Source organism: Miniopterus natalensis, chromosome 2 (genome assembly GCF_054644295.1).
Source record: "Miniopterus natalensis isolate mMinNat1 chromosome 2, mMinNat1.hap1, whole genome shotgun sequence".
Classification (NCBI taxonomy): domain Eukaryota; kingdom Metazoa; phylum Chordata; class Mammalia; order Chiroptera; family Miniopteridae; genus Miniopterus; species Miniopterus natalensis.
The window spans coordinates 166,715,156-166,742,111 of NC_142082.1; the positions used below are offsets into that span (position 1 = coordinate 166,715,156).

A 26,956-nucleotide genomic window follows, 5' to 3' on the forward strand; every position below is an offset into this window, starting at 1 on the left:
AGAGGAATGAAAAGATTTCTGGTCTAAAGAAAACACCTGGAGAGAAAAGGTGGGGTCAGCAGATGAGAAACTGGAGCCAAGATTCCGGAGGTCATTAGAATTTTAAAAGTACATTCAGTGGCTTAAAACCTTTACCCTGCCCTCAGCCTCAGGCAGATGAAGCCATCTCAGTGTTTAACGTTCCTAAAGGGTAAATTTGGCTAGAAAGTCATTCCCACAGAGGTTAGTGAAAAGCTAAGACTTCTAGCTTCAACCAAAGTTTTAAAACTTCCCTGTATTGTTCTTTTCTTCCATCCCTGACCTTTTTAAAAATATATATCTTTATTGTTGAAAGTATTACAGATGTGCCCTTTGTTCCCCATTGACCCCTCTACCAACCCCCAGCCCAGGCCTTCAGGCCTTCAGCACACTATTGTCTGTGTCCTTGGGTTACACATATATGCATATAAATTCCTTGGTTAATCTCTCCCCACCCAGCCACCCACCCCTGCCTTCCCTGAGATTCCTCAGTCTGTTCCATGTTTCTATGTCACTGAGTCTTTCTGTGCTAAGTGAAATAAGCCAGGAAGAGGAAGACAAATATCACATGATCTCACTTAAAAAATACAATATACTGATGAACAAAATAGCCTCAGTGACATCCCTGATGACATTTTTTGATGGGGAAAAGTTGATAGAAAACCAGTGCAGGCTCCTAGTCCAGCCCATCCCCAATGGATTCTAACTGCCCCTTACCAGAAATGAGTCTGGGGGCTCCACGTTCTGTGCGTAGCTGCCAGTTCTCATACAGACTTTTCTCTGCCTTCCTTGTCACTGGAGGGACCTATGATCCTTTCTCTTCTGGTTTGAGGGGGTTTACTTAATATTATTCCTCCTTCAAGGGCTGGAAATTAATACAAATAACCTGGATTTCCCTTTGTCACTGTAAGAAACATCCAAACCTGTGAAGAATTTCTGTGAGTTTGTTTGAGCCAACCTGTCTACAATTGCCGGGAAGCAGGATCTCAACACTTTGAGATAATGACCCAGAGATTGGCAGTTATACAAAAAGAGAGGACACAAGTGAGTTCTGTGAAATCCATTGGTGATAGACTAGGAGGTGGGAGAAACCTCTGGGATTAGATGAAAAGTAAAATGGCAGACTCATGTCTTTTACCTAGGAGGGTACAGGATAGTTAACAGTCAGCAATTAACATGATAACAATAACAATGAGGATTTATGGTCTCGGCCCTGGTGCATTGGTTGTACCCTGAGGAGTCTGGAAAAGAGGGAGTTACCCTGATTACAAAGGAATATCGTAGATGCAAAAGACAATAGACAGGCTTAGCTAAAGTAAAGACTGCCTTTTGTTAGGGAAGATTCTAGCCTAGGAGGCGATTACCTGCCATAAACTGCTTTTAGTTAAAAAGTTTAATTTCAGACCGTCCTTTGTGGTCGCTTTAGGTCTCTGAGTTTGCAAGGCCACCAAGCAGGCCTCCAGAGCTTGTCAGGTTAGCATGTGGCCCCTTTCCATCCACACCTTGTCAGGAAGGGGGTTGTCTGGCCTACCTGTGTCTTCCTAGAAATTTTCTTCCACAGTCACCTGGGAATACTTGGTTTCAAGGTTGGGTAAACTCCTGTGGTGAGTCTGTTGCAGGCGGCAGGAACGGCACTGGGTGTTAGTCCAGTGGGGTCAGACCGGACCTGGGTTCAGTAACCGCGGTACTTGAGTTCTGGCTAGGAAAGAATTCAGAGCCAAGACTAAAAAAACATGTCAAGAAAACTATTTCTCAAGAAATTAAAAAATTATATATGTTTTTGAAATGAACAGGTTGCTCTTTTTTATTTTTACTTTTTAGAGAGAGTGAAAGGGAGGGAGAAGGGAAGAGAGAGAAACATCGATGTGAGAGACATAGCGATTGTTTTCCCCTGGCATGTGCCCAACTGGGACCCAGGATCGAACCTGCAACCCAGACACTTGCCCTTGACTGGTAATTGAACCTTCGACCCGTAGGTGCTCGGGCTGACGCTCTAACCACTGAACCACACTAACCAGGTGTTATAGAAATAGATTTGTGTGTGTATTAGACTCTGGGACACCAGGGCTAGGATGCTTTTTTAAAAAATGAAAACTTGGAGAACAAGAAAAGGGTACCTGGAAATTAGAAGTTTGATATATGAAACAAAAAAGAGAGAGAGAGAAGGGTTTGAAAAAAAAAAATCAAAGATATTCCCTTAAGAAGTAAAGCAAAACCACAAACGTGTAAAATAAGAGAGAAAATATAAGAAAATGAGAATCTGAGATCAGGAACTACAGTGGCTTCAAATTCTTTAGCAAGAAGTTTCTTTATTTTGTTTGGCTTTTTAATGTCATCTTTCCAACTATAAAGGAAAAACACATTAACTAGAAAGGTGTTATATATTTTTAAGATTTTTCCATCTGATCTTTTTAAGCATATTTAGGGAGTGTGCTTCTGAACTATCCTCTCAGCATTTTTACCTTTTGTTGCTTTTCTCTCAGCTTCTGTGATGTTTGAGTAAACTGAAACTCCACCGTCTACACCCCACGCCTCCCTATGGCTGCGCTTCCCTCACCTTTTTCTTAAACCTGCATTTCTTGCGTGAGAGTGCTTGTCAACGTTCCACCTCCTCTTCTTAAATCTCCTGCAACCGGAGTTTTGCCCTCACTTCTCCAGTGGAAGCCTCAGAGACTTGTAGGTGAGGGTCCCAGGGCAAAAAGGAGAACAGCTGAAAGATGAACAACGGTATAAACTTCAGGGAGCCATAAGGCCGCGCTTCTTAAACTTTAATACACACTGGAATCACCTGGGAATGTTAAAACGATTGGGTAGGTCTGGGTTGGAGCTAATTATATCTAATCCTATGTAACAAATTACCACTGGTTGTTGATGATGCCTATCTGGAGGCCACACTTCCTATTTAAAAATTTTGTAAAAATTTATCTTTATTGTTGAAAGTATTACAGATATCCTCTTTTTTCCTCCATTGATCCCCTCCACCCCACCCCTAGGCCTCCCCCATACCAATGGCTGTGTCCATAGGTTATATATATAAGCATATAAAATCTTTGATTAATCTCTCCCCACCCACTCCTCCACCCCCGCCTTCCCTCTGAGATCCCCCAGTCTGTTCCATGCTTCTGTGTCTCTGGATCTATTTGGGGGCCACACTTTTGAGAACCACTGGAATAAAGTGTTGTGACATCACATGTTTATGGCTACTCCTTTTGTTCCCTGCAAAAATATTTCATGATCATAATTTCAACTCTTGCTTTTTACTAAAAACAAACAAGATTGCTTTTGAGTATTTTCTCATAATTTCCAGCTAAAAGGGGGATGGGGGAGGTTGCACACTGAATAGATGAGAAAAAGAAGATTGGGGCAGCTGGGGAATTGTTCTACCTCCTGTGGGAAATCAGCAGTTAATGTCAGTACTCTTTGCTAGAATTCAATACAAGTATGGCAGGGGGGTGGGGGTAGGGGGTGGGGAGGGCAGAATTTAAATTTTTAATTAATTTCAGTTGCTTACATATGTTAAATGCATTTAAATGTGTAGTTTATAAAACAAACTAAAACTACAGATCTAAAATACACATCCTTAAAACATCAAGCTAATAAGCTGTTTGAACAGACACTTCTCTGCTTTCGCTCACTAGCAGACTTCCCCTTACAAGCATCCAAAGATTTAGGATGAGTCAGGCAAGAAAAACTTTAAGGAAATTTTCTCAGTTAATTGGGAGTTAATCTGAAACTGGAGGGAAACTGCCCTTTTCTGCTCTCTCTAGAACAATTAACGTCCAGTTCACAAACCAGTAGACATCTCCAGACGTAGAATTTGAAAAAAATCTAAGTTTTCAGGCAGCCTTAGGGAGACAACCAGAGAGGCTTAGGATAAATTTTCCAGCCTACGAGACACAGGGTGTGATTTTCTTAATGCAGAGCAGGTACAGAATTATCCATTAGTCCACTAACAGGGCTACTCCCATTCACCTTTAATCATCATCATTTACATTACAATAGGCTGGCTGATTGGTTTACCTGGGTTTTTTTTTGTTTTTTTTAAATACCCTCTTTCGACAGACCTTGTCTGCATTTAGCAATTTTCTTGCTGTTGCTGGGCTGCTCTGTGGCTATTTGAGAGTTTTGAGCATCGCCTGCCAGAACCTTAGGAGGAGCGTCAGGCTGTGCCTGGACCTTCCAATGGACTCACCAAAGAAGCTCAGCCCACCCTCGACCCCAGAGTCTTCTCCGAAGCCCCATGAGGAAAATTCAGGTAAGCCAAAGGGCAAGGGCCTTTCTTGACTATAAGGGGTTGGGGAGGTGAAGAGGCACCCCTCCTTTCTTATATTGATCTCAGTGTTTTAAAGAGTACAGATAAGTAGGTCCTTCCAGTGGGGGGGCAGGACAAAGGAAAAGGGGGGAAGGATATCAACTGTCTTGCTTGGTTACTGTGCTCAGGATACTAAAGTCTGTTAAGTCCACTTTCCGGGGAAGAGCAACCAAAATCCTGCTAGAACGGCTCATAGCTCCTTGCAGTCAGTATTCCCATCAGCAACGCATGTCAGGAATGGTAAAAAGGAACAAAATACAAGAAACCGAAACTTCAATTTAACCTAAAGGGTGTTTTTTAATCTTACCTGCATTTTCAGGATTGGCTTTGAGCTAAATCTGTCCTTCGGGCAATGTTAATAAGCAGGGAAATGGCTGAAGGCGCGGGCTTATAAAAGCCAGTGAAGGTGTTGCAGGTCACCAGTGTCACCGCCGACCCCGTTCAGCCCGTCATTAGGACAGTAAGCTTTCAAAGGAGTGTGTCAATGTGGCCAGGCCTGGGAGTGGCTGCGACTCCCAGAAAAATTGCGCCACAGAAGGAATGCAGGGCCCTCGCCGGTTAGTTCAGTGGTGAGAGCCTCGGCCTGTGGACTGAAGGGTCCAGGTCTGGATTCCCGCCAGGGCCACGCGCCTCAGTTGCAGGCGGGGTCCTCCCGCATAGGAGCAGGTGTGGGAGGCAGCCAATCTGATGTGCCTCTCCCTTCCCCTCTAGGAAAAGCAATGGAAAAATATCCTTGGGTAAAGACTGAAGAAAGAATGCAGAAAGGTGGGACCCAATTGGTGTCCTGGAGCACTGCTTCTAAGAAAGTCCTAATTTATTATATCATTCAGCATGCTCGGCCTTACTGTATGACACAGGCATGTGTACGAGATACGCATCATGGTTTGGATGGGAAGAGGCAAGATTAAGTGGTTGATTTCCCATCATATTGGGTTTGAGTAGAAAGGCTTACTACCATGAAAAAGCTGGGGTAGCCCTGGCCGATGTGGGTCAGTGGTTAGAGTGTCCCCTGGGCACCAAAGAGTGGAGGGTTCAATTCCCGGGCAAGGGCTCGTACCTGGGTTGCAGGTTCGATCCCGGCCTGGCCCAGGCATGTGAGGGAGGCAACAACCATGTTTCTCTCCTCCTGTCCCTCCTTTCCACTCTCGCAAAGTCAATGGAAAAAGTATCCTCAGGTTTCTGTCCCATGTTTTTCCACTTGGCTTAACCAAAAATAAGGAAATAAAAAGCCTGGGTATGATGAGAGGGTAACAGCCATTTCAACTTAAGGATGGGATGACTGTTTTAATTGGTTTCTTTGGCTATTTCACTGGTGTGGTTCTTTTCCCAGAAAAATTTAGCAGGTTTATTTGCAGTTATGATGATCTGCTGAAAGTTGTTAACTGAAACATTTTGACTTGTGTTAATGCTTTATGTCTCCTCACTTGTATTAAAAAAACTCGCAAGTCAGAATGGAGTAACTGCCAATACCTGGTTTCTGTCCCATGTTTTTCCACTTGGTATTGTATACTTGGCTACTTTTGACTCCATGAGAAAATATAACATTCAGAACCAACAACATGAAAAAGAAAAAAGTTTTGAGAGTGAAATGTTTCCCATTCTTAAACATGTTCTCAATTCTGCTTTCAACTGTGCAGCGTGCTAGACAGCACAGTGGGTAACGCAGGGGGTACATGGGAACCTCCACCTGAGCAACCTCCTGTTGTCCATCTTCACCTGCTGAAGAGCAGACCTAGTTTGAGCCTGAGACTAGTAACTTTGGAATAATGCAGTTTACCTTAATGGATCTTAAATTTCACTTTTCTTTCAGCTGGCACTCAAGCTGTCTCAGAAGTACTAGCAAACAACCTTAGCAGCTTGACTCTGAACCCTAGTCCCAAGTTCCCTTCCCTTCCACCAAAACCTTCACCCCAACTGCAGGATGAGGAAAAAAAGTCACAGGGGCTTGGACTGGGGCTGGGTCAAGGCCTGCTCTACAGGAGGCGACGTGGAGTGAAGACAGTGGCATCTGTCCGGAAAGAGAGGCTGCTAAGGACCTTACAACTTGTTAGATACCGCACCCAGTCTCTGGTGAGTTGGTGTGATCTGGGCAGACAGCTCTGCCCAACTGGGAGGGTGGGGATGGTGTAGACAGTGATGATCAGCAGTCACTTATCAACTGCACTGCCGAGTGCAGGATGTGAATAACTTATTTCTTCAACTTCTTTTCTCTGGCAGATGTTTAACATTAATAATCCAACTTTTTCTCAATATTTTCCAATAAATACATTCTTTTCTTCCCGTTAAGCTTAAAAAAGACCCAGAGGAGAGGAAACGTGAGGTAAATAGAAATTTTCTTACTATATATGTTTTCTTGTTTTTTGCAGAGGGGTAAAAGGGAATTGATTGACTTGGGCTTTCTAAAATCGGTTCATGTTTGTAGTTTAAAATAGTCTTTTAAATATTAAGTCTTTTTAGGCTCACAGCAAAATTGAGCAGAGAGTTCCCATGTACCTCCTGACCCCACACACTCCACTATCCACACCCCACACCAGGGTGGCACAGTTGTAGGTGATGAATCTACATTGACATATCATTATTACCTGAAATTCTTCAGTTTACATTAAGGTTCACTCTTGGTGTATGTTTGCTCTTCTATATGTAGTCACAAACCAGGTGCTAATGATAATACTGTGTGGTGTTGGACAAACAGCTGAGCACGGTGTCCAGCAGCAGTGACTTCCTCACATTTAAAGCATTCAGAAAACTGACAATAGAGTATATTTTTACTGATTGACAATCAGGTGTTACCATTATAAAATGACCCCAGCCCGGCCGGGCGTGGCTCAGCGGTTGAGCATCGACCTGGGATCCGGCGATCGGGGTTCGATTCCTGGTCAGGGCACATGCCCTGGTTGTGGGCTCAATCAATGACTGTCTGGTTGTTGTTTCTATCTCTCTCTCTCTCTCCCTCTCCTTTCCTCTCTCTGAAATCAATAAAGATATATTAATAAAAATATAAAAGGACCCATACTCACCATGGCCAGTGTAGCTCAGTGATCAGAGCATCAGCATCAGCCCACCCACCAAAGGGTCTCAGGTTCTATTCCTGGTCAAAGGCACATACTTGGGGTGTGGTTTCAACCCCCAGCCCAGGTCCGGGTACATGAGCTGGAGGCAGCCAGCCTGTATCATATTTCTCCCTTCCACTCTCTTAAAAAAATACATATATATATCCTTGGATGAAGATTAAAAGCAACAAACCAAAATGGCCCACACTGCCATTCTACGGTGCCCATACATTTCAATCCTGCCTCTTCCCAGCCACCCCCAAAGGTTTTGCTTTTTACATTTTTAGTGTACCATATTCCAAAGGCTATTCTAACAATGTTAGATTTGATCGTGTGATTGATTACTTATTTTTATTAATCCAATTGATTTCTTTTTCCAGCTTGAAGAAAGAGCCAGAAGATTTAGATGTAGCTGTCGTTATTGCCTATTTCATGGAGATCCTGCTGATGATATTATCCTAGAGAAATATGGCATGGGGTTGATTTAGCTATAAACCTTATTGTACTTTTTTTTTTCTTGCTGGTAGTCATTATGCAGCACCATAGATAAGTTAAGGAAAATTTGAGCTGTAACAAATTTTTTGATGCGATATTTCAATTTTTAGTAGCAAATGTGTGTATGAGCATCTTAATAAAATTTGAAGCATTTGAGACCTTTTAAAAATTCTTTAGCCTGGCCGGTCATGGCTCAGCGGTTGAGCGTCGACTTAGGATCTAGGGGTTCGATTCCCAGTCAGGGCACGTGCCTGGGTTGTGGGCTGCAGCCGATCAGTGACTCTCTCATTGATGTTTCTGTCTCTCTCCCTCTCCTTTCCTCTCTCTGAAATCAATAAAGATATATTAAAAAAAATAAAAATAAAGATTCTTTCTCTCATTGCTCTTATTGAATTTATTGGGGTGACATTGGTTATAAAATTATAGGCTTCAGGTATACAGTTCTATAATAATCACCTGTATATTGTGTGTTCATCTGGCATTCTAATATTTTGTGATTCCACACACACACTGGGAAGATGAGGGGGTGTAGCCCTAGCTGGTTGACTCAGTGGTTGGGGTGTCTGTCCATGGACTAAAGGGTCTCTGGTTCGAGTCTGGTTGGGCATGTGCCTCAGTTGCGGGCTTGACCCCTGGCCCCTGTCAGTGCGTCTCACATCGACGTTTCTCTGAAGGGCAATGGCAAGAATACCTTCAGGTAAGGATTAAAACAAAAAATGGGGGGGAGGTAGAAGGGAAGTAGAGATTTTTGATAGGAAATTATAATAGTATATGATAAGGGAAGGTGCCATCTAATAGTATTTAGGTTATTTTCCTTTTTTTCAAGACCCGTCATCTACACAGACCTGAATTTTGGGGGGAAAAAGACATAAAATTTGTCATCTACCCTCCCACTGTCATGTATCTAGTGTTTTGTTAGATAACCAATCTTTTTTTAAAAATGTCTTGATTTCAGAGGGAGAGAAAGAAACATCAACGATGAGAGTCATTGACTGTCTGCCTCCTGCAGGCCCCCTACTGGGCCAAGAGCCCACAAACCGGGCATGTGCCCTCAGGAAATCAAGCCTCCATCTCCTGGATCATAGGTCGAGGCCCTACCACTGAGCCATGCGGGCCCGGCTGATATTTTTTTCTTTTCTCCTGGGCCCAGATTCATTTGATTGTTAAATTTTTTTTTAAGAGAAAAGCAGCTGGAGACCTGGAGTGAAGAAATAAATGCCATGCTGATAATGTAGATAGGTAAGAACAATAACCTGTTTGTCCTCATAATGGAGTGGAAACAAACCACAAACCTGGAAGACTGGTTGCATCAGAAATGGCAAAGAAGTTGAACCAGTGATGTGTTCTAAAAGGATGTTAAATATTAACATGCACTGCCGAGTTAGATCTTCAGAAATTATTCTACTTTACTCAAACCATGATCTATCAGTATGGGTATATGTGGGATGGTCTTTTATGTTATAGTAAGAAGCTAGCGCCCGGCCGGGCATGGCTCAGTGGTTGAGCATCGACCTGGGATCCAGGCAATCGGGGTTCGATTCCCGGTCCGGGCACATGCCCGGGTTGTGGGCTTGACTCATCATTGATGTTTCTCTCTCTCCCTCTCCTTTCCTCTCTCTGAAGTCAAAGATATATTAAAAAAAAAAAAGCTAGGAAAATTTCAGGACAGTACAAGCTGAGTAGGGTAACTCAGATGGATAGTTAAACACCAGTTTGCAGCCACCTAGTAAATCTATCTTACCTAAACCAAGGACAGTTAAAGAGTAAATGGCTTGCAGAAGAGAAATCTCATTTTTTGGCGTATCATCATAAAGCTGATAAATATTCTATTGATCCACCCCTAAGACCTCTCCTAAACGCCTAGCCTTCAAAGCCCTATAAAACCCCTGAAAATGAAGGTCCCAGCTGCACTCTCCCTCCAGGGAGCACACCCGTGCCATCCCTTTCCCCATATTCTCACTCCACAGGCATGTGTCCCCTAGCCTCTCAGGAACTCCATGAGAATTGCAACCAAGAGAGCAATGGTCCTTGTTTCACTGTCTTACGTACGTTTTTGCTGTGGTCAAATTCTTGCTTGCTTTTCTACACTTTGTCTCTTAAAAATGTTTAGATTGATTTCAGAGAGGAAGGTAGAGGGAGAGATAGAAACATCAATGAAAGAGAGTCATTGATCAGCCGCCCCCAGCACACCCCTTACTGGGGGTTGAGCCCACAACCCAGGGCATGTGCCCTGACAATTGAAAGGTGACCTGGATAATGGGTCACCGATCAACCACTGAGATATAATAGCTGGGCTCCACTTGATTGAAATCTTTCCCTCAAGAAGACAAGAACCAAAGAAGATGAGAACCGAGGTCAAGTCTCATCTCCCTGGTAACAGTTAAACTTGCAAGTTCCTAATACCACAGCCATCTTGACTTATGTTCTGTATGAATTAGAAAATCAGACTAGTTTTTTTGTTTTTTTAATTGATTTTATAGAGGGAGGGAGGGAGAGAAATATCAGTTTGTTGTTTCATTTATTTATGCATTCCTTGGTCAATTGTTCCACTTATTTATGTACTCGTTGATTGATTCTTGTATGTGCCCTGACCAGGGATTGAACCCACAACATTGGTGAATCAGAATAATGCTCTAACCAACTAAGAGGCCAGACTAGTTTTTTTGTTTTCTGTGTGTTTTGTTTTTTTTTAAATATGTCTTTATTGATTTCAGAGAGAGGAAGGGAGAGAGATAGAAATATCAATGGTGAGGCAGTTATTAATTGGCTTCCTCCTGCATGCCCCCCACTGGGGATCGAGCCCTGAAACTGGGCATGTGCCCTGACCAGGAAGGAACCTTGATCTCTTGGATCATAGGTAGATGCTCAATCTCTGAGCCATGCTCTGCCGGGCTTAACTCTAATTTTTTTTTTTTTTTTTTTTTTTTACTTTTATTAGTATTTATTTTATGTTGAATTTACTCCCGGGCCATAAGCTTTTGTTTCTTCAGTTTCTTCTGGGATATGTTTTCTTCTGTGCAACCTCCTCTTCTGGTTTAGGAACAATCTGCTCTTTTTCAGTAAGGATCATCTCAATGTGGCAGGGAGAACTCATGTATGGGTTAATCCGCCCATGAGCTCTGTAAATTCTACGTCGCATCTTGGGAGCTTTGTTCACCTGGATGTGCTCAATGACCAGAGAATCTACCTCTAAACCCTTAAGTTCAGCATTGCTCTCTGCATTTTTAAGCATGTGCAGCAAAAATCCAGCACTCTTTTTGGGCCACCGACCCTGTGTCCAGCCCCACTGTTTCGCCTGGGCACACCTACCAGCTCCACCATTGTAACGACAGAATGGCACACATTGCTTCTGTAAAGTGACATCCTTCAGATACTTGGTGGCTTTTCGAATATGCATACCCTTGATGGCCTGGGCAGTTTCACGAGTGTTCTTAAAGTGAACACGAAGATTTGAACCTCTTGACTTGCATGATTTTGTGGGGTTTTCTGGGTCAAGTGAATAGCGAACCATTTTCAGAGGTCACCTCTGGCCGCTTTCGGGAAGAGCAACTCTAATTTTTAAGATTAGGCCAATGAGCTTCTGTATGTACCTCACCTAGATAAACCAATTGTTAATATTAGCCACATTTACTTTATTTTTTTAACTGAGATGTTTCAGATATTTAACCCTTCCTCCCCAAATACTTGCTTATCTCTTCTTAGAACATTCTCTTATATATATAACCACAGAAGGATCCATTTCAAGAAATTTATAAAGAAATTGTATACCTCTACCCGTTTATATTCAACCTTTCTGAAACACTATGTGTGACTCAGCAAAGACTGAGCTGAGTTTTGTGTGATACAATCTGAAAATGTTTGCTTTTCATGGGTGACTTTTATCTAATTTCATCATGTCAGCTGTCTGTGTATATATATATACGCAGTTCTTCAGGAAGTCAGGAAGATTCACATTGTCTTCCAAGTGGTTACTTTTATAATTTAAACTTCATAATATCTTTACTTTCTCTAGTACTTATTATCCTAATGTGAATAATAATAATGATTTTTCCCTCTTCCCCTCATCCTTCAGTTTCCTCTGCCACTTAATGTGAATCAAATTGTCTTTTGGTGTTCAACTTTGTGGGGCTAACCTGAAGTTTGAGTGTAATTGTCAGGTTTGAATGATATCTTTTATTCCCCAGCTATACATTAACACTACTGGTTCTTTTTTTTTTTTTTAATATATCTTTATTGATTCCAGAGAGAGGAAAGGAGAGGGAGAGAGAGATAGAAACATCAATGATGAGAGTCATTGATCAGCTGCAGCCCGCAACCCGGGCATGTCCCCTGACCGGGAATCGAACCCCGATCACCTGGATCCCAGGTCGATGCTTAACCGCTGAGCCACGCCCAGCGGGCACTACTGGTTCTGTAACTGTGCGAGTGCTTCTTAAAGAGCCTTCCCCCCTATAGTTAAATATATTTAACGCTCATTGCCATCTCTTGCTGTAGTTAATCAACCTCATCACCTCCCGGTGGGTGCGTTTGTTCCCTAGTGCTTTCTCCAGAAAGGGCTCAGTATTCCCGGAGTTCTTTCATGTCCAAAACTGCTCTTTTTTCTTGATCAACCGCTTGTCTCACTTCTTTTCCTCAAGGATATTGTAACTCCTGCTCTAATATTACGTTTAATATTAATGAGATCTGAAGCCAGCTTGCCTACACCCCCCTCGTCTGTGTTTTGCCTGACGGCTCAAAAGCAGCTTTATCTTTGAAGACCATCAGGTTGGCTGGAACAGCTCTTTATTCTGGCTGCTTGGAGCACAGAGTGTTATTTCGGTCTCTCATAGTCATTTTTCTTGAATGGTATCTTCAGAATTGTTCTGTTTCATTGTTTTTGCTTCCTTTGGTGTGTCTAATGTATACTTAGAATTGCTTTTGCTTGTCTTTATAGTTCTTATTCTCTAATCCTTTAATTGTTTCCACTTAAATTTTCTTTGTTATTCTACTTCCTTCTATTTACTGACTTTTCTATAGTTTCTCCCTTGTCCTTCCCATTTTTGTCTTCTGTCTTCCTCTGAGTTTTGCAACTCACATTTCCTTAATTCCTGTGCTCTTGCTGTGTCTCCCCTTGGTTCCGGCATTTGATTTCTTTAGTTAGTGGTCCTTCATAGTTTTGCATAATTTTTTTGACTCTTTGGTGACACTTTTATTTTGTGTTCTCCATCCTTTCCTTACTTAAAAATCAGTTGGTATATTTTTGTTGTTGACACTATTACAGATGCCCCTCATTCCCCCCCTTTCCCCCCTCACCCAGCCCCCCCAGCCCTTCACTATATTATCGTCTGTGTCCATGGGCTATGCATATTTGCATATATGTTCTTTGGTTAATTTCTCCCAGTGCCCTCCAACCCCCTCCTCTCTGAGGTCTGTCAGTCCGTTCCATGTATCCATGCCTCTGGTCCTATTTTGTGTGACAGTTTATTTTGTTTATTAGATTCCACATACACGTGAGATCATGTGATATTTGTCTTTCTCTGACTGGCTTATTTCGCTTAGCATAATACTCTCCAGGGCCATCCATGCTGCCACAAAGGGTAAGAGTTGGTATTTTATTAAAGGGCAGTATTCGGCAGTGGTTAAGGATGTGGACACCTGAGCTCTGATTGAGTTTGATCCTGTAGGTTTTTTTAGGTAGGATCACAGCAGCTTCTGGTCTAGGGCTAATTATTCCCCACAGCTGAGACAAAGCCTTCCTGAGTGCTCTACCCATGTGTTATATGGTTTTTCATTCTGGCCAGTGGGAACAGGCACTATTCCTGGCCTTGTGTGAGCACTGTGTATGTTCTCTCTTACGCTTAGCTTAGCTACGGTGGTCCTTTCTCCAGCCCTTGGAAGATTCCTAACAAACTGGTCACACAGGGGGACCCTCTGCAGCTTTCCAGAGCTCTTCTCTCTGCATACCTTCCCCTGCTCTGGCATTCTGCCCTGCAAATTCTACCCAGCTTAGCCTCCCTGGACTCCCAGCAGAGTCTCCCATCTCAGAGAGGCTGCTGGGCACTGCTGGGTTTCTCTTATCTGTGCTGTGGCTTGGAAACTGTTTAGATCATAGGCTAGGATAATTGTAAGGCTGCCCTTATTTGTTTCTATGTGTCAGGGATCACTGTCCTTCATTGCCTGATATCCAGTGTGTTGAACTGTGTTATTCTAGATATTTTGTACTGTTTTATTTTTTATTGTTTCAGGTAAGAGGATAAATCTGGTCTCAGTTACTCCATCTTGGCCAGAAGTCCTTGTGGTGTATCTGAATTTAGATGAGTCACATCTCAAGTGCTCAGTAGCCACATAGGGCTAATAGCTATCACATTAGACACTATAGGACTAGAGGGACTGAGAATCTAGAAGTTGAAAGCCATGAACTAATAATAAAATAATTCTTCAGTGTGACATGATTTTCTCTATCAGTTCTAAACAAGAGTAGTGGTAGATACTGTAGGTTGTAGCATTCATGTGTCCAGGGTGTGAGGTTTGCTAGGTAGGTGGAATGGAAAGGCCGATGATACTAGTAAAAGGTGTTTCAGATGTTCAACTCTGATCCAGACCAGTTAAGGAAATAAGGACATGAAAGTGATAAAGAACTAAAGGTGGCATGAGATTGAGGGCGACAGCTAAGGATCACTCAACGTGAATTTGGAGGTGGCTCAATTCCAGGGTTCAGATTCCTGAAGCATGTCATTTCTGTGTTCATCTATGCAGATATTTGAAGATAACAGCCATCTACATGGGAAGGATAGATCTATTTTCTCTCTGGCTAGTGAGAGCCTTAGAATCAACAAACATAATTTTAAAAAATACTGATGAGTAGCCTGGCAAGTGTGGCTCAGCAGTTGAGTATCGGCCTGTGATCCAGGAGATCAAGGTTTGCTTCCTGGGCAGGGCACACGCCCAGGTTGGGGGCTCCATCCCCAGTAGGAGTTGTGCAGGAGGCAGCTGATCAATGACCCATCACTGATGTTTCTATCTCCTCTCCATCTCCCTTCCTCTCTCTGAAATCAATAGATATTTTTTAAAAAATACTGATGAGTAATACAAAAAAGAGGTGTCTCTGAACCAATTTAGCATCAAAGAAAAATCTTGCCAAAATGCTAATGCCCAATTTTCTAAATTTTCTCAGGAGCACATTGATGCAAAGAACTAATCTGCTCATTACCAATCTAGTAAGTGTGTTTTTTTGGTTTTTTTACTTTTTAAAAAATAAACTTCTTTTAATTGATTTTAGAGAGAGGGGAAAGGAGAGGGCGAAAGAGAGAGAAACTCGGACCGGGGATGGAACCCAAAACCTGGGTATGTGCCCTTGTAGGTGGCGGGAACGACGCTGGATGTTTATCCGGTGGGATCAGGCCCGACCTGGCTTCAGCAACCTTGGTACTTGGGTTCTGGCTAGGAAAGAATTCAGAGCCAAGGCTCAAACTGCAAGAGAACAGTTATTTGGTAAAATTACTGAGGTGGAAGAAGTAATTCCTAGAAGAAATGGGCTTAGGAAACAAGTTATAAAGGCGAAGGAAAGGGCCTTTGGAGCTTAGGACTGAGGAAGCTAATGGTACTGTTCCTGGTGGGGTGGGGGTGGGGGACCTAAAGGGGACACACTCAGGAGCCCTGCTGTCATTTTTTCATCACTCTGTCCCTGCCCTGACCTCTCTTTCCGACACCCCCCTCACCCCCCTGTCTTGGGAGTAGGCAGTTTGAGCTTTCTTGCTCAGGTGTCATAGCCATTTCTCAGGCTCCCTCTCTCCTGTTGACCCCTGATTTCCCATCACCAGTGGTCACCATGGCAGGAGAGAATATTTTAAAAGGCTAGAGGAAAAGAAAACATTCATGGTAGCTCCTGTCATGTGGTTGGATTTTTATTTTAATATTTATCTTTACTTTCTTCATTTTCTATTTTTCAAACTTTCCGCAATGAAATAAAATATATTTACTTTAAGAGGAATGCAGACTTCATGATAAAAGAATTTGATTACACATTGATTTAAATAAGCTATCACTCCTAGGAAATACCCAGCCTAAGAGACGACAAGTTTTTTGCTCCTGAGTGAAAGTATATTTAAAAACAATGGAGTGGCCTGGCCAGTGTGGCTCAGTGGTTGAGCATCGACCTAGCATCTAGGAGATCAAGGTTCGATTCCCGGTCAGGGTACATGCCCGTGTTGTGGGCTCGATCCCCAGTGTGGGGTGTGCAGGAGGCAGCTGATCAATGACTCATCATTAATGTTTCTATCTCTCTCTCTCTTCCTCTCTCTGAAATCAATAAACGTATGTTGAAATAAAAGACATTTAAAAAATAAAAATTAATAAAAATTACAAAGTAAAAACGATGGAGTGTTCTTACCACAGTGAAAAATAAAAACAATGCAAACAAATGCAGCGCAGTCGATGTGACTGGGACAGGAGGAACTGACATCAGTGTCCATGAACTCACTAATTCATGTCACTGTAACAATTACTTCATCATCTTACGAATAAATCAACTTACACTTTTGTAATAATTCTGATGACTTAGACCACTGCAAAGACTGCATTGAACCAAAGAGAATATGTACTAGTTGCCTACTTTGATATTATGATTAAATAATATAGGTTAGAATCACAATACTGTGAATGTACTTAACAACACTGGACTGAATAATTAAAAATCATTAAGATGGTAAATATTTTTTAAAATCCTCACCTGAAGAATGTTTTTATTGTTTTTTAGAGGGAGAGAAAGGGTGAGAGAGAAATATTACTTGGCTGCCTCCTGCACATCCCCCACTGGGGATGGAGCCTGAAACCTGGGCAAGCGCCGTGCACCAGAATCGAACTGGTGGCCTCTCAGTGCATGGGATGACGCTCCGCCAACTGAGCCACACTGGCCAGGGCTTTTTTTTTTTTTTTAATTTTAAAAAGGAAATTAATGAGGTGACAACACAATAAATAAAACCAAAGAGTCAAAATTTGTTTTTTTAAAGGGATAAAATTGGTAAAATTCCAGAAAGGCTGTTAAATACATAAAAGATAAGGCACAAATTCTGATTTTAAGAATGAAAACACAGGGCATTCCTATTCATTTTACAATCTTAAAAAATATAAAAGAAAACTTCTCACCTGTTAGAATGACTATTATCAAAAGAACAAGAGATAACATTCTGGTGAGGATGTGGGAAAAGGGAACCCTCCTGCTCTGTTGGTGAGAATGTAAATTGGTATGACCACTACGGAAAATGGAAAACAGCATGGAAGTTCCTCAAGAAATTAAAACTAGAACTACCATGTGATCCAGGAATCCCACTTCTAGGTATATAACCGAAGGAAATATAATCACACTCCCCAAAAGATAGCTGCACTCCATGTTAATTGCAGCATTATCTGCAATAGCCAAGACATAAAAACAACCTAAGTCCATTGACAGATGACTGGATAAAGAAAATTATATATATATATATATAATGGATATTATTCAGCCATTAAAAAAAAGAAAATCCTGCCATTTGCCATTTGCAATAACACAGGTGGACCTTGAGACCATTATGTCAAGTAAAATATGTCAGAGAGAGAGAGACAAATGCTGTATTATCTCACTTATATGTAGACTCTAACAACAGAGAGCTCATAGAAACAGAGAACAATGGTGGTTGCCAGGGACTGGAGGGTAGAAGAAAAGGGAAGTTGCTGGTCCAAGGCTACAAACTTTCACTTATAAGGTGAATAAATTATGAAGATCTAATGTACAACATGGTGACTATAGTTAATACTGTATTGTATATTCAAAAGTTGGTAAGAGTGTAGAACTTAATTGTTCTCAATGTAACAACAAAATGGTAGTTATGTGAGGTGAAGGATGTAACTCACCTTATTGTGGTAAACATTTTGCAATATATATATGTATCAAATCATCACATTGTATACCTTAAGCTGACACAATGTTATATGTCAATCATATCTCAATAAAGCTGAAAAAAGAATTTTATGTAAAACCTTACCCTGATAACTTTGAAAATATAAAAATGAAAAAATTCCTACAAAATCATAACATACCAATATGTCTGAAGAAGGAAAAAACCTGAAGTGTTGTATAGTATGTAAGAAGGTTTAAATGAGTGAAACTTTGTTTCAAAGGAAAAAAATAGTTTGGTGCATTATTACTATAATAGTAGCTGCCCTAGCCAGTTTGCTCAGTGGTTAGAGCGTCCGCCCTGGGACTGAAGGGTCCCAGGTTCAGTTCTGGCCAAGGGCACGTACTTGGTTGCAGGCTCAATCCGGGGCCCTGGTCGGTGCTTGAGCAGGAGGCAACCAATCTATGTGTCTCTCTCACACTGATGTTTCTCTCTCTCTCTTCCACTCTCTCTAAAAAGCAGTGGAAAAAATATCCTCTAGTGAGGATTAAAGAAAAGAGTAGCTTCAGACTTAAAATATAAACATACAAACACTGAGCCATAAATGCTACACATTCAGTCCTCAGACCAGGAGGATTCTAATTAAACAGTGTCCTCAGGCCAGTCGTTCCCCTGACTGCTCTGTCTTACTAAAATGTGAAGGGTGGGGTGCTGTTCCTCTTCCTGACAGCAGATGGAGCCATTGGGACACGGAGGCTTTACTAGACGGAAATTTTTTTATTTTTTTTTTAAATAAGAGGAAGTTAATTTAGGAAGTCACAGAGGTAGGAAAAGTGAGCAGTAGAAGAAATGGGTTCAGGAAACAAGTTACAGAGGCAAAAGAAGGGCCCTTGGAACTTAGGAGAGAGAAGGGTAAAGGTAAAACTCCTGCAGAAAGGAGGAGGGGACGGGGAAAAGTGAGGCTGTGCCCCCAGAGGAAGAGCACCTCAGTGAATCTTAAGGGAGTCTTCTACAATTGTTTTAAAAGATGATTACAAGGGGTCCTTCATGGTAGAAATTGGCGAAGTTTCTCTAATGAGTTTAACCTGGTAAAAAATTTAAGTCCTGGTAGGTGGAGCTCCCAGGAAAACCAAAGCTAAGGTAACTTGTGCATACCGCGGAGAAACAGGAATTCCATTTAGGTTTCAGGATCCAAACCCAGAGAAAACTTAAAAGTGAAGCTTTCTTTGTGCCTGTGGCATCCATGACTAGAAACCATCTTTCACTCCTACCCAGGAGAAATACTGTCTACAGAGAGGCTCAAATGGCCACGTGAAAATATAATTTTTAATTCAGGAGAAATGTTCCCATGTCTGTTTCACTGTCTCCACCAGTGCTGCAAAACACGGAATGAGGGCTACACTGTGCAGAAGAGAATGGAGATATTTGCTTTACGAGAAGGAAAATCATCTTCTGCTCAAAACACCTGCGTTAGAGCTGGGTAAGAATTCAAATACAGGCTGGCAGAAGGAGGTTTACAGTTGTAGTGTGTGAGATGCAGAGTTTATTCTTGTAGTATTATTTATTAATTATTGTGTTCTTTATTTGTATTACAACTGGAAGCCCACTTCTGCCCACACCCTCTATGTGTATCTAAAGGAAATATTCGGGTTTGTTATTGTTCTGTTGTTATTTCTCTTTTTTATGTAACATTTTGTCACTTCATTCATTATTAACAGTTAATGGTGTGTGATCCGATTATAGGAACACTCTCACCCAACACACACACACACACACACACACACACACACACACACTGATAGAAGCTGAGTACAGCGAGGCAGGTAGCTTGGTTGGCTGGAGTGTCGCCTGTACACGAAAAGGTTGTGGGTTCAATTCCCGGTCAGAGCACATACCTAGGTTGTGGATCCGATCCTCGGTTGGGGAGCATACAGGGGGCAACAGATCAACGCTTCTCTCTCACGTCAATGTTTCTCTCTCTTTCTCTCCCTTCCTCTCTCTCTTTAAAAAAGCAATAAAAACATATCCTCCATGAGGATTTAAAAAAAGTTAAGCACAAAGTGATGGCCTTGGGTGGTAGTCATAGTTCTCTGGTACTGACTATCTGGAAACACAGTATCCATAGCCTTTTTTTTTTTAAGTTAAAGAGTCATTTGATATTGAACACTTTCTAGTGGTGATTTCTGGAAAAGTTTTTTCTTTTTTCTTTTAATGTTTTAATTTATCTTTATTACAAATGTATTAAGTATTACAAATGTCCCCCTTTCCCCCCCATTGATCCCTTCCACCCTGCACTCTCCCTCCAGGCCTTCATCACACTATTGTCTGCGTCCATGGGTTATGCATATGTGCATATAAATTCTTGGGTTAATCTCTCTGCACCCACCCACCCCTGCCTTCCCTCTGAGATATGTCAGTCTGTTCCATGCTTCTATGTCTCTGGATCTATTCTGTTCATCAGTTTATTTTGTTCATTAGATTCCACATGAGTAAGATCATGTGATACTTGTCTTTCTCTGACTGATTTATTTCACTTAACGTAATGCTCTCCAGGCCCCACCATGCTGTCTTAAAGGGAGCCTTCTTTTTTACAGCTGCATAGTATTCCATGGCATAAATGTCCAAGAAGATTCTTGATATGACTTCAATCTTCTTGAACTTGTAGAGACTTGTTTTGTGTCCTAACATGTGGTTTATCTTTCAGACTGTCCCATGTGCACTTCAGGAGAATGCATATTCTGCAGCTTTGGGGTGAAAAGTTCTGTAAATGTTAATTAAATCCATCTGACTTAGTGTGTCATTTAGAGTCACTGTTTCCTTGTTAATTTTTTGTCTGGAAGACCTATCCAGTAAAATCAGTGGGGTGTTAAAAGTCCCCTACTATGACTGTATCGCTTTCGATCTCTACCTTAAAGTTTTTCCAGCCTGAGCGAGTCTTTTGTTCTGCGGTGGGTTTCTTATAGACAGCATATATCTGAGTCATGTTTTCTTATCCATTTAGCTACCCTCCGACGTTTGATTGGAGCATTTAATCCATTTATATTTAAGGTTGTTGTTGATAGGTTCTTATCTATTGCCATTTTATTTCTTTATGCCTATGTTTCTCTTTCTCTCTAATTCAACTTCTTTTTTTTTTTTTTTTAATATATCTTTATTGATTTCAGAGAGAGGAAAGGAGAGGGAGAGAGAGAGATAGGAACATCAATGATGAGAGAGTCATTGATCAAGCCCACAACCTGGGCATGTGCCCTGACCGGGAATCGAACTCCAATTGCCTGGATCCTAGGTCGATGCTCAACCGCTGAGCCACGCCTGGCCGGGCTCAACTTCTTATTACAGTGGCCCCTTTAACATTTCTTGCAATGCTGGTTTGGTGGTGATAAATTCCTTTAGTCTTTTTTGTCTGGAAAGCTCTTTATTTCACCATCTATTTTGAATATAGTTTTGGTTTATAGCTTTGCTGGATATAGTCTTGGTTTCAGATCCGTGTTTTCCATTACCTTGAATACTTCATGCCGTTCCCTTCTGGCCTGTAGTTTCTGGTGAGAAATCAGCTGACAGCCTTATGGGAGCTGCTTTGTAGGTAACAGATTGCTTTTCTCTTGCTGCCTTTAAGATTCTCTCTTTGTCTTAAATTTTTGCCATTTTGATTATGATGTGTCTTGGTGTGGGCCTCTGGGTTCTTCTTGCTTGGGACTCTCTGTGCCTCCTGAACTTATGTGACTTTTTCCTTGACCAGGTTAGGAAAGTTTTCTGCCATTATTTCTTCAAACAGGTTCTCTAACCCCTGCTTACTTGCTGTCATATTCTCCTATGATGAGAATATTGTTACAGTTCATGATGTCCCACAGCTCCCTTAAACTGTCCTCCTGTTGTTGTTTTCTGTGTGTGTGGGTTTTTTTTTGGTGGGGTTTTTTTTGTGTGTTATTTTTAATCCTCACTTGAGGATATTTTTCCATTGCTTTTTCAGAGATAGTGGAAGGGAAGGAGGGAGAGAGAAACATCAATGTGAGAGAGACACATAGACTGGTTGCCTCCCACTCACACCCCGACTGGGGCAGAGCCTGCAACCAAGGTACAAGCCCTTGGCTGAGATCAAACCCAGGACCCTTCAGTCCATGGGCCAATGCTCTAACCACTGAGCAAAACTAGCCAGGACATGTTCTCCTGTTTTTTAATTTTTTTTTTTCCTTTTTGGTTCTCTGAGTGATTTTTTTCTACCGTCTTCTAATTTGCTGATCTGATCCTAATCTGCTGTTTATTCCTTCCAATGTATTTTTTATTTCTACTATGTCATTCTTAATTTCCTTTATAGTTTCCATATCTTTTCTCATGCTATTGAGCATCCTTATGATCAGTATTCTGAACTCTATATCTGATAGATTGCTTATCTCCATTTCATTTATCTCTTATTCTGGAGAATTCTCTTGTTCTTTCATTTGTGACTTTTTTTTGCCTCCCCATTTTGACTGCCTGTCTGGGTTTGTTTCTATGTATTAGGTAGGTCTGCTAGGACTCCAAGTCTTTTGGATGGTCTCTGGTGCAGGCCAATGTCAGATGCTGTTTGTGACTGGCCTTGAGTGCCCTGTTGGAAGCTTTCCACACTCCACAGCTTGTGATTCCCTCTGCTGAGGTTGGGTGTGTTTGGACAGGACCAAGATGCACACCAAGGTCTGCTTTTCCAAGCCCTGTGTTCAGAAGCAAATCAGGCAAAGACTCAAAGCAGCCAGAGGCTGTTATTCAGTCTCTTAATGAGCCTCAGGCTGTAGAAACTCCACAGGTTGGGGTGAGAGGTTTGCAGTTGCTTCCCCCCAAGGCAAAAGCTGCTTGGATGGTAAATGTCTGCCTGAGAAAGATGTCCTCTGCAGTATGGGGGAATGACTCAGCACAGGATTCCAGGTGGCTGAGCTCTATCCTCCAGCTAGCACCCCTGGATTCTCCTCACACAGCTCCAGTCCACTCTGCCCGCCCTCTGCCGAAGCCCAAGGTAAGTGGCTGTAGACGAAACTTTGTGCATTGGCCTGCTTTTCCAGCCGTCTCTCCATGGCAGACAGAAATCCTGCTGCTTTTCACAGCCAGATGTTATGTGGGCAACTTTCTCAGTCTGGGGCTCTGGGCTGGGAAGCCCAGCTTGGAGTTTAGGCCCCAGAATTCTCAGTGGGAACCCCCGCAGCTGAGATATCCCTCTGGGCCTTCAGCTGCTGCCTGTGGGAGCACAACCAGCCCTCTTGTGCCTCTGTACTTCCTACCAGTCTTTTTCTGGTCTCCACTTTAGGTCCTTGATTATGAGGGTGCTCTCCAGCCAGTCTTCAGTTGATTGTTCAGGATGATTTTTCAATAGTTTAGTTGTAATTCCAGTTTCATCCCGGGAGAGTGTCAGTGTAGCTTCCACTCAGTCCATCACCACCTTGGAATCCTCTCTCTTTTTTTTAAAGTATATGATCTTTTCACAACTTTAAATGCATTAAATATTGTCAATCCCATTATACAGATGTGGAAATTAAGTTTTAGAAAAACTAATTATTTGACTCACATAGTAGGAACTGGTGAAACTAAACCAGATCTATTAAAAAATTATGCAATACAGACTCATTCTCTGGGTCAACCTCTAAAATATGTGTATGAAAGTCAGGACGTAGGGTGTGTGTTGATACCACCAGATCTCATCTCAGCTGTTCCTGTGATGATTAGGCCCTTAGAAGAATCCTCTTTTTTTAGAGATGAGAAGGGTTTTTCTGTTCTGAAGCTGCCACCTTTCACCAGCTGAAAAAAATGTATCCACCTTTTCTAATTGTGGTACCAAATAGAGAAGCAGATCATAAATGTTAAAAGCCTAATTGATCTAGATAAAAAGGAGTAGAGGAGATTGTTGAGGGAATCAGAATTCCTGACAGAGACCGGGTACATCATTAGCCAGGAAAGTAATAATTAATACCATTAGAGCTGTGGCTCTCAACCAGGAGCAGTTTTCCCCCAGGAGACATTTGGCGTTGTCTGGAGACTCTTGGGGTAGTTATGTGGGGTGTGGGAGGGTGTTACTGGAATGTAGTGGGTAGAGGAAGGACAGGGACTAGGATGGGGCAAGCAAGACAAATGCAAATTAAAAACTTAAAAAACCCAGGACTCAAGATAAATGTTTTAAAGTGTTATTTTTAAAAATGAAAATTAATGCAAAAAATCCATGAGAGACAAAATATCAAAATTTAAATAAAGACAGGACCAGTAACTGCTAAATGTTGAGGGGGGTCAATAGAATATCGTTCTATTGAAATTTGTTTGATATTTTTCTCCTGATCAGTTTGAGTATGGGTTTTGGGGAGGAAAACCAGAGATAAAGTGCCATTTTCATCACATCATATGTAGGGTACATATTATCCACATGCTCAGTGCTGTTAATAATGATCACCTGGCTGAGGTTCGGTTTATCAGGTTTCTCCACCATAAAGTTACTCTTTTTTCCTCCTTTGTACTCTCCTCTTTGGAAGGAAGTTACTACGCAAAGCCCACATTTAAAAAGCAGGCTCTTTCATGCTCCACCTTAAGTTTCAGACACATTATCTGGTATTCAATCAAAAATAATTGGGAGAGAGAGAGGCATGATGCAAGACTGAGGTGGTTTGCAGGGGACAGGCGAGATCTGCATAATGTGTGGGAAAAAGCCAAGAAAGCCAGTGTTATGGCTCTTGTGGTGGTCGCTGAACATTCAGGAGAATTTGAAAAGATTATGCAGCTTTCAGAAAGGTATAACGGATTTGTCGTGCCATGCTTGGGTGTTCATCCAGTTCAAGGTCTTTCACCCGAAGACCAAAGAAGTGTCACATTGAAGGATTTGGATGTAGCTTTGCCCATAATCGAGAATTATAAGGATGGATTGTTGGCCTTTGGAGAGGTGGGACTAGATTTCTCCCCCAGATTTGCCCGCACTGATGAACAGAAGGAAGAGCAGAGACAAGTCCTCATCAGACAGGTCCAATTAGCCAAAAAGACTAAATTTGCCTTTAAATGTTCACTCACGCTCAGCTGGAAGACCCGCCATCAGCCTCTTAAATGAGCAAGGTGCTGACAAAGTGCTGCTACCTGCATTTGACGGTCGGCCATCTGCAGCCATGGAAGGAATAAAAGCTGGGTATTTCTTCTCAGTTCCTCCTTCTATTGTAAGGAGTGGACAGAAGCAGAAACTTGTGAAACAGTTGCCTTTAACCTCAATTTTCTTGGAAACAGATTCACCTGCCTTAGGACCAGAAAAACAGGTAAGGAATGAACCCCAAAACATTTCCATTTCAGCAAAATATATTGCCCAGGGGAAAGGAATCTCAGTGGAAGAAGTTATGGAAATGACAACACAGAATGCATTGAAACTGCTCCCCAAGCTCCAGCACCTGCTCCAGAAATAGCTTCGAAACCAGACCAACTGCAGGGGGCAGCATTTGCTTAATAGTGGGAGCTGAAGAAACCATTCAATAGGGATAGAGAAGATTATAATTTTAGAGAAATATTTGTCATAGAAATAAAACTGGGCTTGGATCCTGAAACCCTGGGTTCTAATTCTGCCTTGCACTGCTTTTCAATTAACCGAGTCCTAGCAGGAGATTGAGAAATACTGCCACTTCTTACCTTGCCTGGTTAAACAGAACCACCGCCTGAGCTGAAACCATTTCTTCTGGCAAGGGTCTGGCAAGGGTGGCTCCCACAGGTACGAAATAAGTGCTACGGGGGTGACACGGAACAGGCGCAAGTTTCATCTTTTACCACCTGTCTTCCCAGGATTTGTTTAGTGGAAGGAGAGCTTGTTTCTTATACTATCAGAAATCATCTTTTTTCTGGGTTTGTAAAATTGAAATTTTATGCTTTGAATTATGTCTTTTTAAGAGAAAAATGTACAAGGTTTTTATATTGAGCTTAGATTTTGATGTATGAGGCCAATGTTTATACAATCACCATTAAATACTAAGCCCCAAAGTTTAGTTAATAAACTGGGGGGGAAAAATAATTGGACATACAAAAAAGACAAGAATTGAACTAAAACAAAAAATAAAATCTGGGTCCAGAAGTTAGCGCTATGAGAACCAGCTTTAAATACCTATGATTAATTGTTTAAGAAAATAAGTAAGAAGATAAGAGAATTGCAGCACAGAACTAGAAACTGTAAAAAATTAGATATTTAGAATTGAAAAATAAAATGACAAATTAAGAACTCAACAGATGAGTTTCATGGCAGAGTAAACACAGTTGAATAGGAAATCAGTTAACTGAAAGGTGAGAAGAAAATACCTATCCTGAAGAACACAGAGACAAAAGGCCTCTGTGAAAGGTCTAACATATGTAACTGAGTCCCAGAAAGAGAACTGAAAGACAATGAAGTAATAGTAATTTTTGAAAATGGCCAAGAATTTTCCCAAACTGAGGAATGACATCAAAACACAGAGTCAAGATGTTTCTCACCATCTTGTTTTTATCAGTACAAACTAAATGATTATAAATAAAGGATTAAACATTAAAGTTAAACATCAGATACATTTAATTTTTTTAAGACCCTCATGTCTTGGCAAACATAGATTCCACAAGGAAAATTTAAATTCCACGGCAATTTATGCTCATCATATTCTGAGCTGTAGGACTTGGAGCTTCCCTGATCATAAGTAGATAAATAATACAGAGGCTTGAGCTGAAAGCTTTGTTGGTGGAATGAAGAACTGACGAGAAACAAAAGAAGACGAGAAACAAAGGAAGAAACCTATTAGGATACTAATGGGAAAGCACTTGGCTGTTGATTATGCAAACAGATATATCAAAGGACAAAAACAGAAACATCAGAAAGGCACTCAGAATCAACTGCACTCCAAGCTTACTCTGGGAAGGTTACCACGATCCACTCATGTTCAGCACCCACCAATAACCCATAACTAATTCTCTAGTCATTTTTACTTTGGGGTCAAACCTGACGCCTACTCTAACATTTTCTCAACACAACCCCATCAGAACCAAACACCTTGGGCAGCTGCTATGCACCCTTTGAGTGGTGGTTACTCTTCAAATAAAACTATTTTGGAGGACAGCTGTACCTATCAAAATGTAAAACATGCATGCCACTTGAGGAAGCAATGTTACTTTCCGAAAACTATCTTAAACATGTGCAAAAGGATTTTTGTTTCAAGCATTTTGGCATAATTTGTAATAGGAATATTAAAACATGACTATTTTAGTATTAAAGTATTTCTATATTATGGAAT

General features: G+C 41.5%; 1 protein-coding gene and 1 pseudogene across 1 annotated transcript; both read left to right on the forward strand.

Annotated features, from left to right (window-relative positions):
• Positions 1 to 1,020: 1,020 nt before the first annotated feature.
• On the forward strand, positions 1,021 to 7,868 carry DPPA3 (developmental pluripotency associated 3). The gene is made up of 5 exons (XM_087813793.1): positions 1,021 to 1,062; positions 4,081 to 4,273; positions 6,141 to 6,400; positions 6,618 to 6,650; positions 7,761 to 7,868. The coding sequence occupies exons 1-5, from the start codon at positions 1,021 to 1,023 to the stop codon at positions 7,866 to 7,868; spliced, it is 636 nt and encodes a 211-aa protein (XP_087669919.1).
• A 685-nt stretch (positions 7,869 to 8,553) lies between these two features.
• LOC107543985 (putative deoxyribonuclease TATDN3 pseudogene) lies at positions 8,554 to 25,064 on the forward strand (annotated as a pseudogene).
• Positions 25,065 to 26,956: the final 1,892 nt, after the last annotated feature.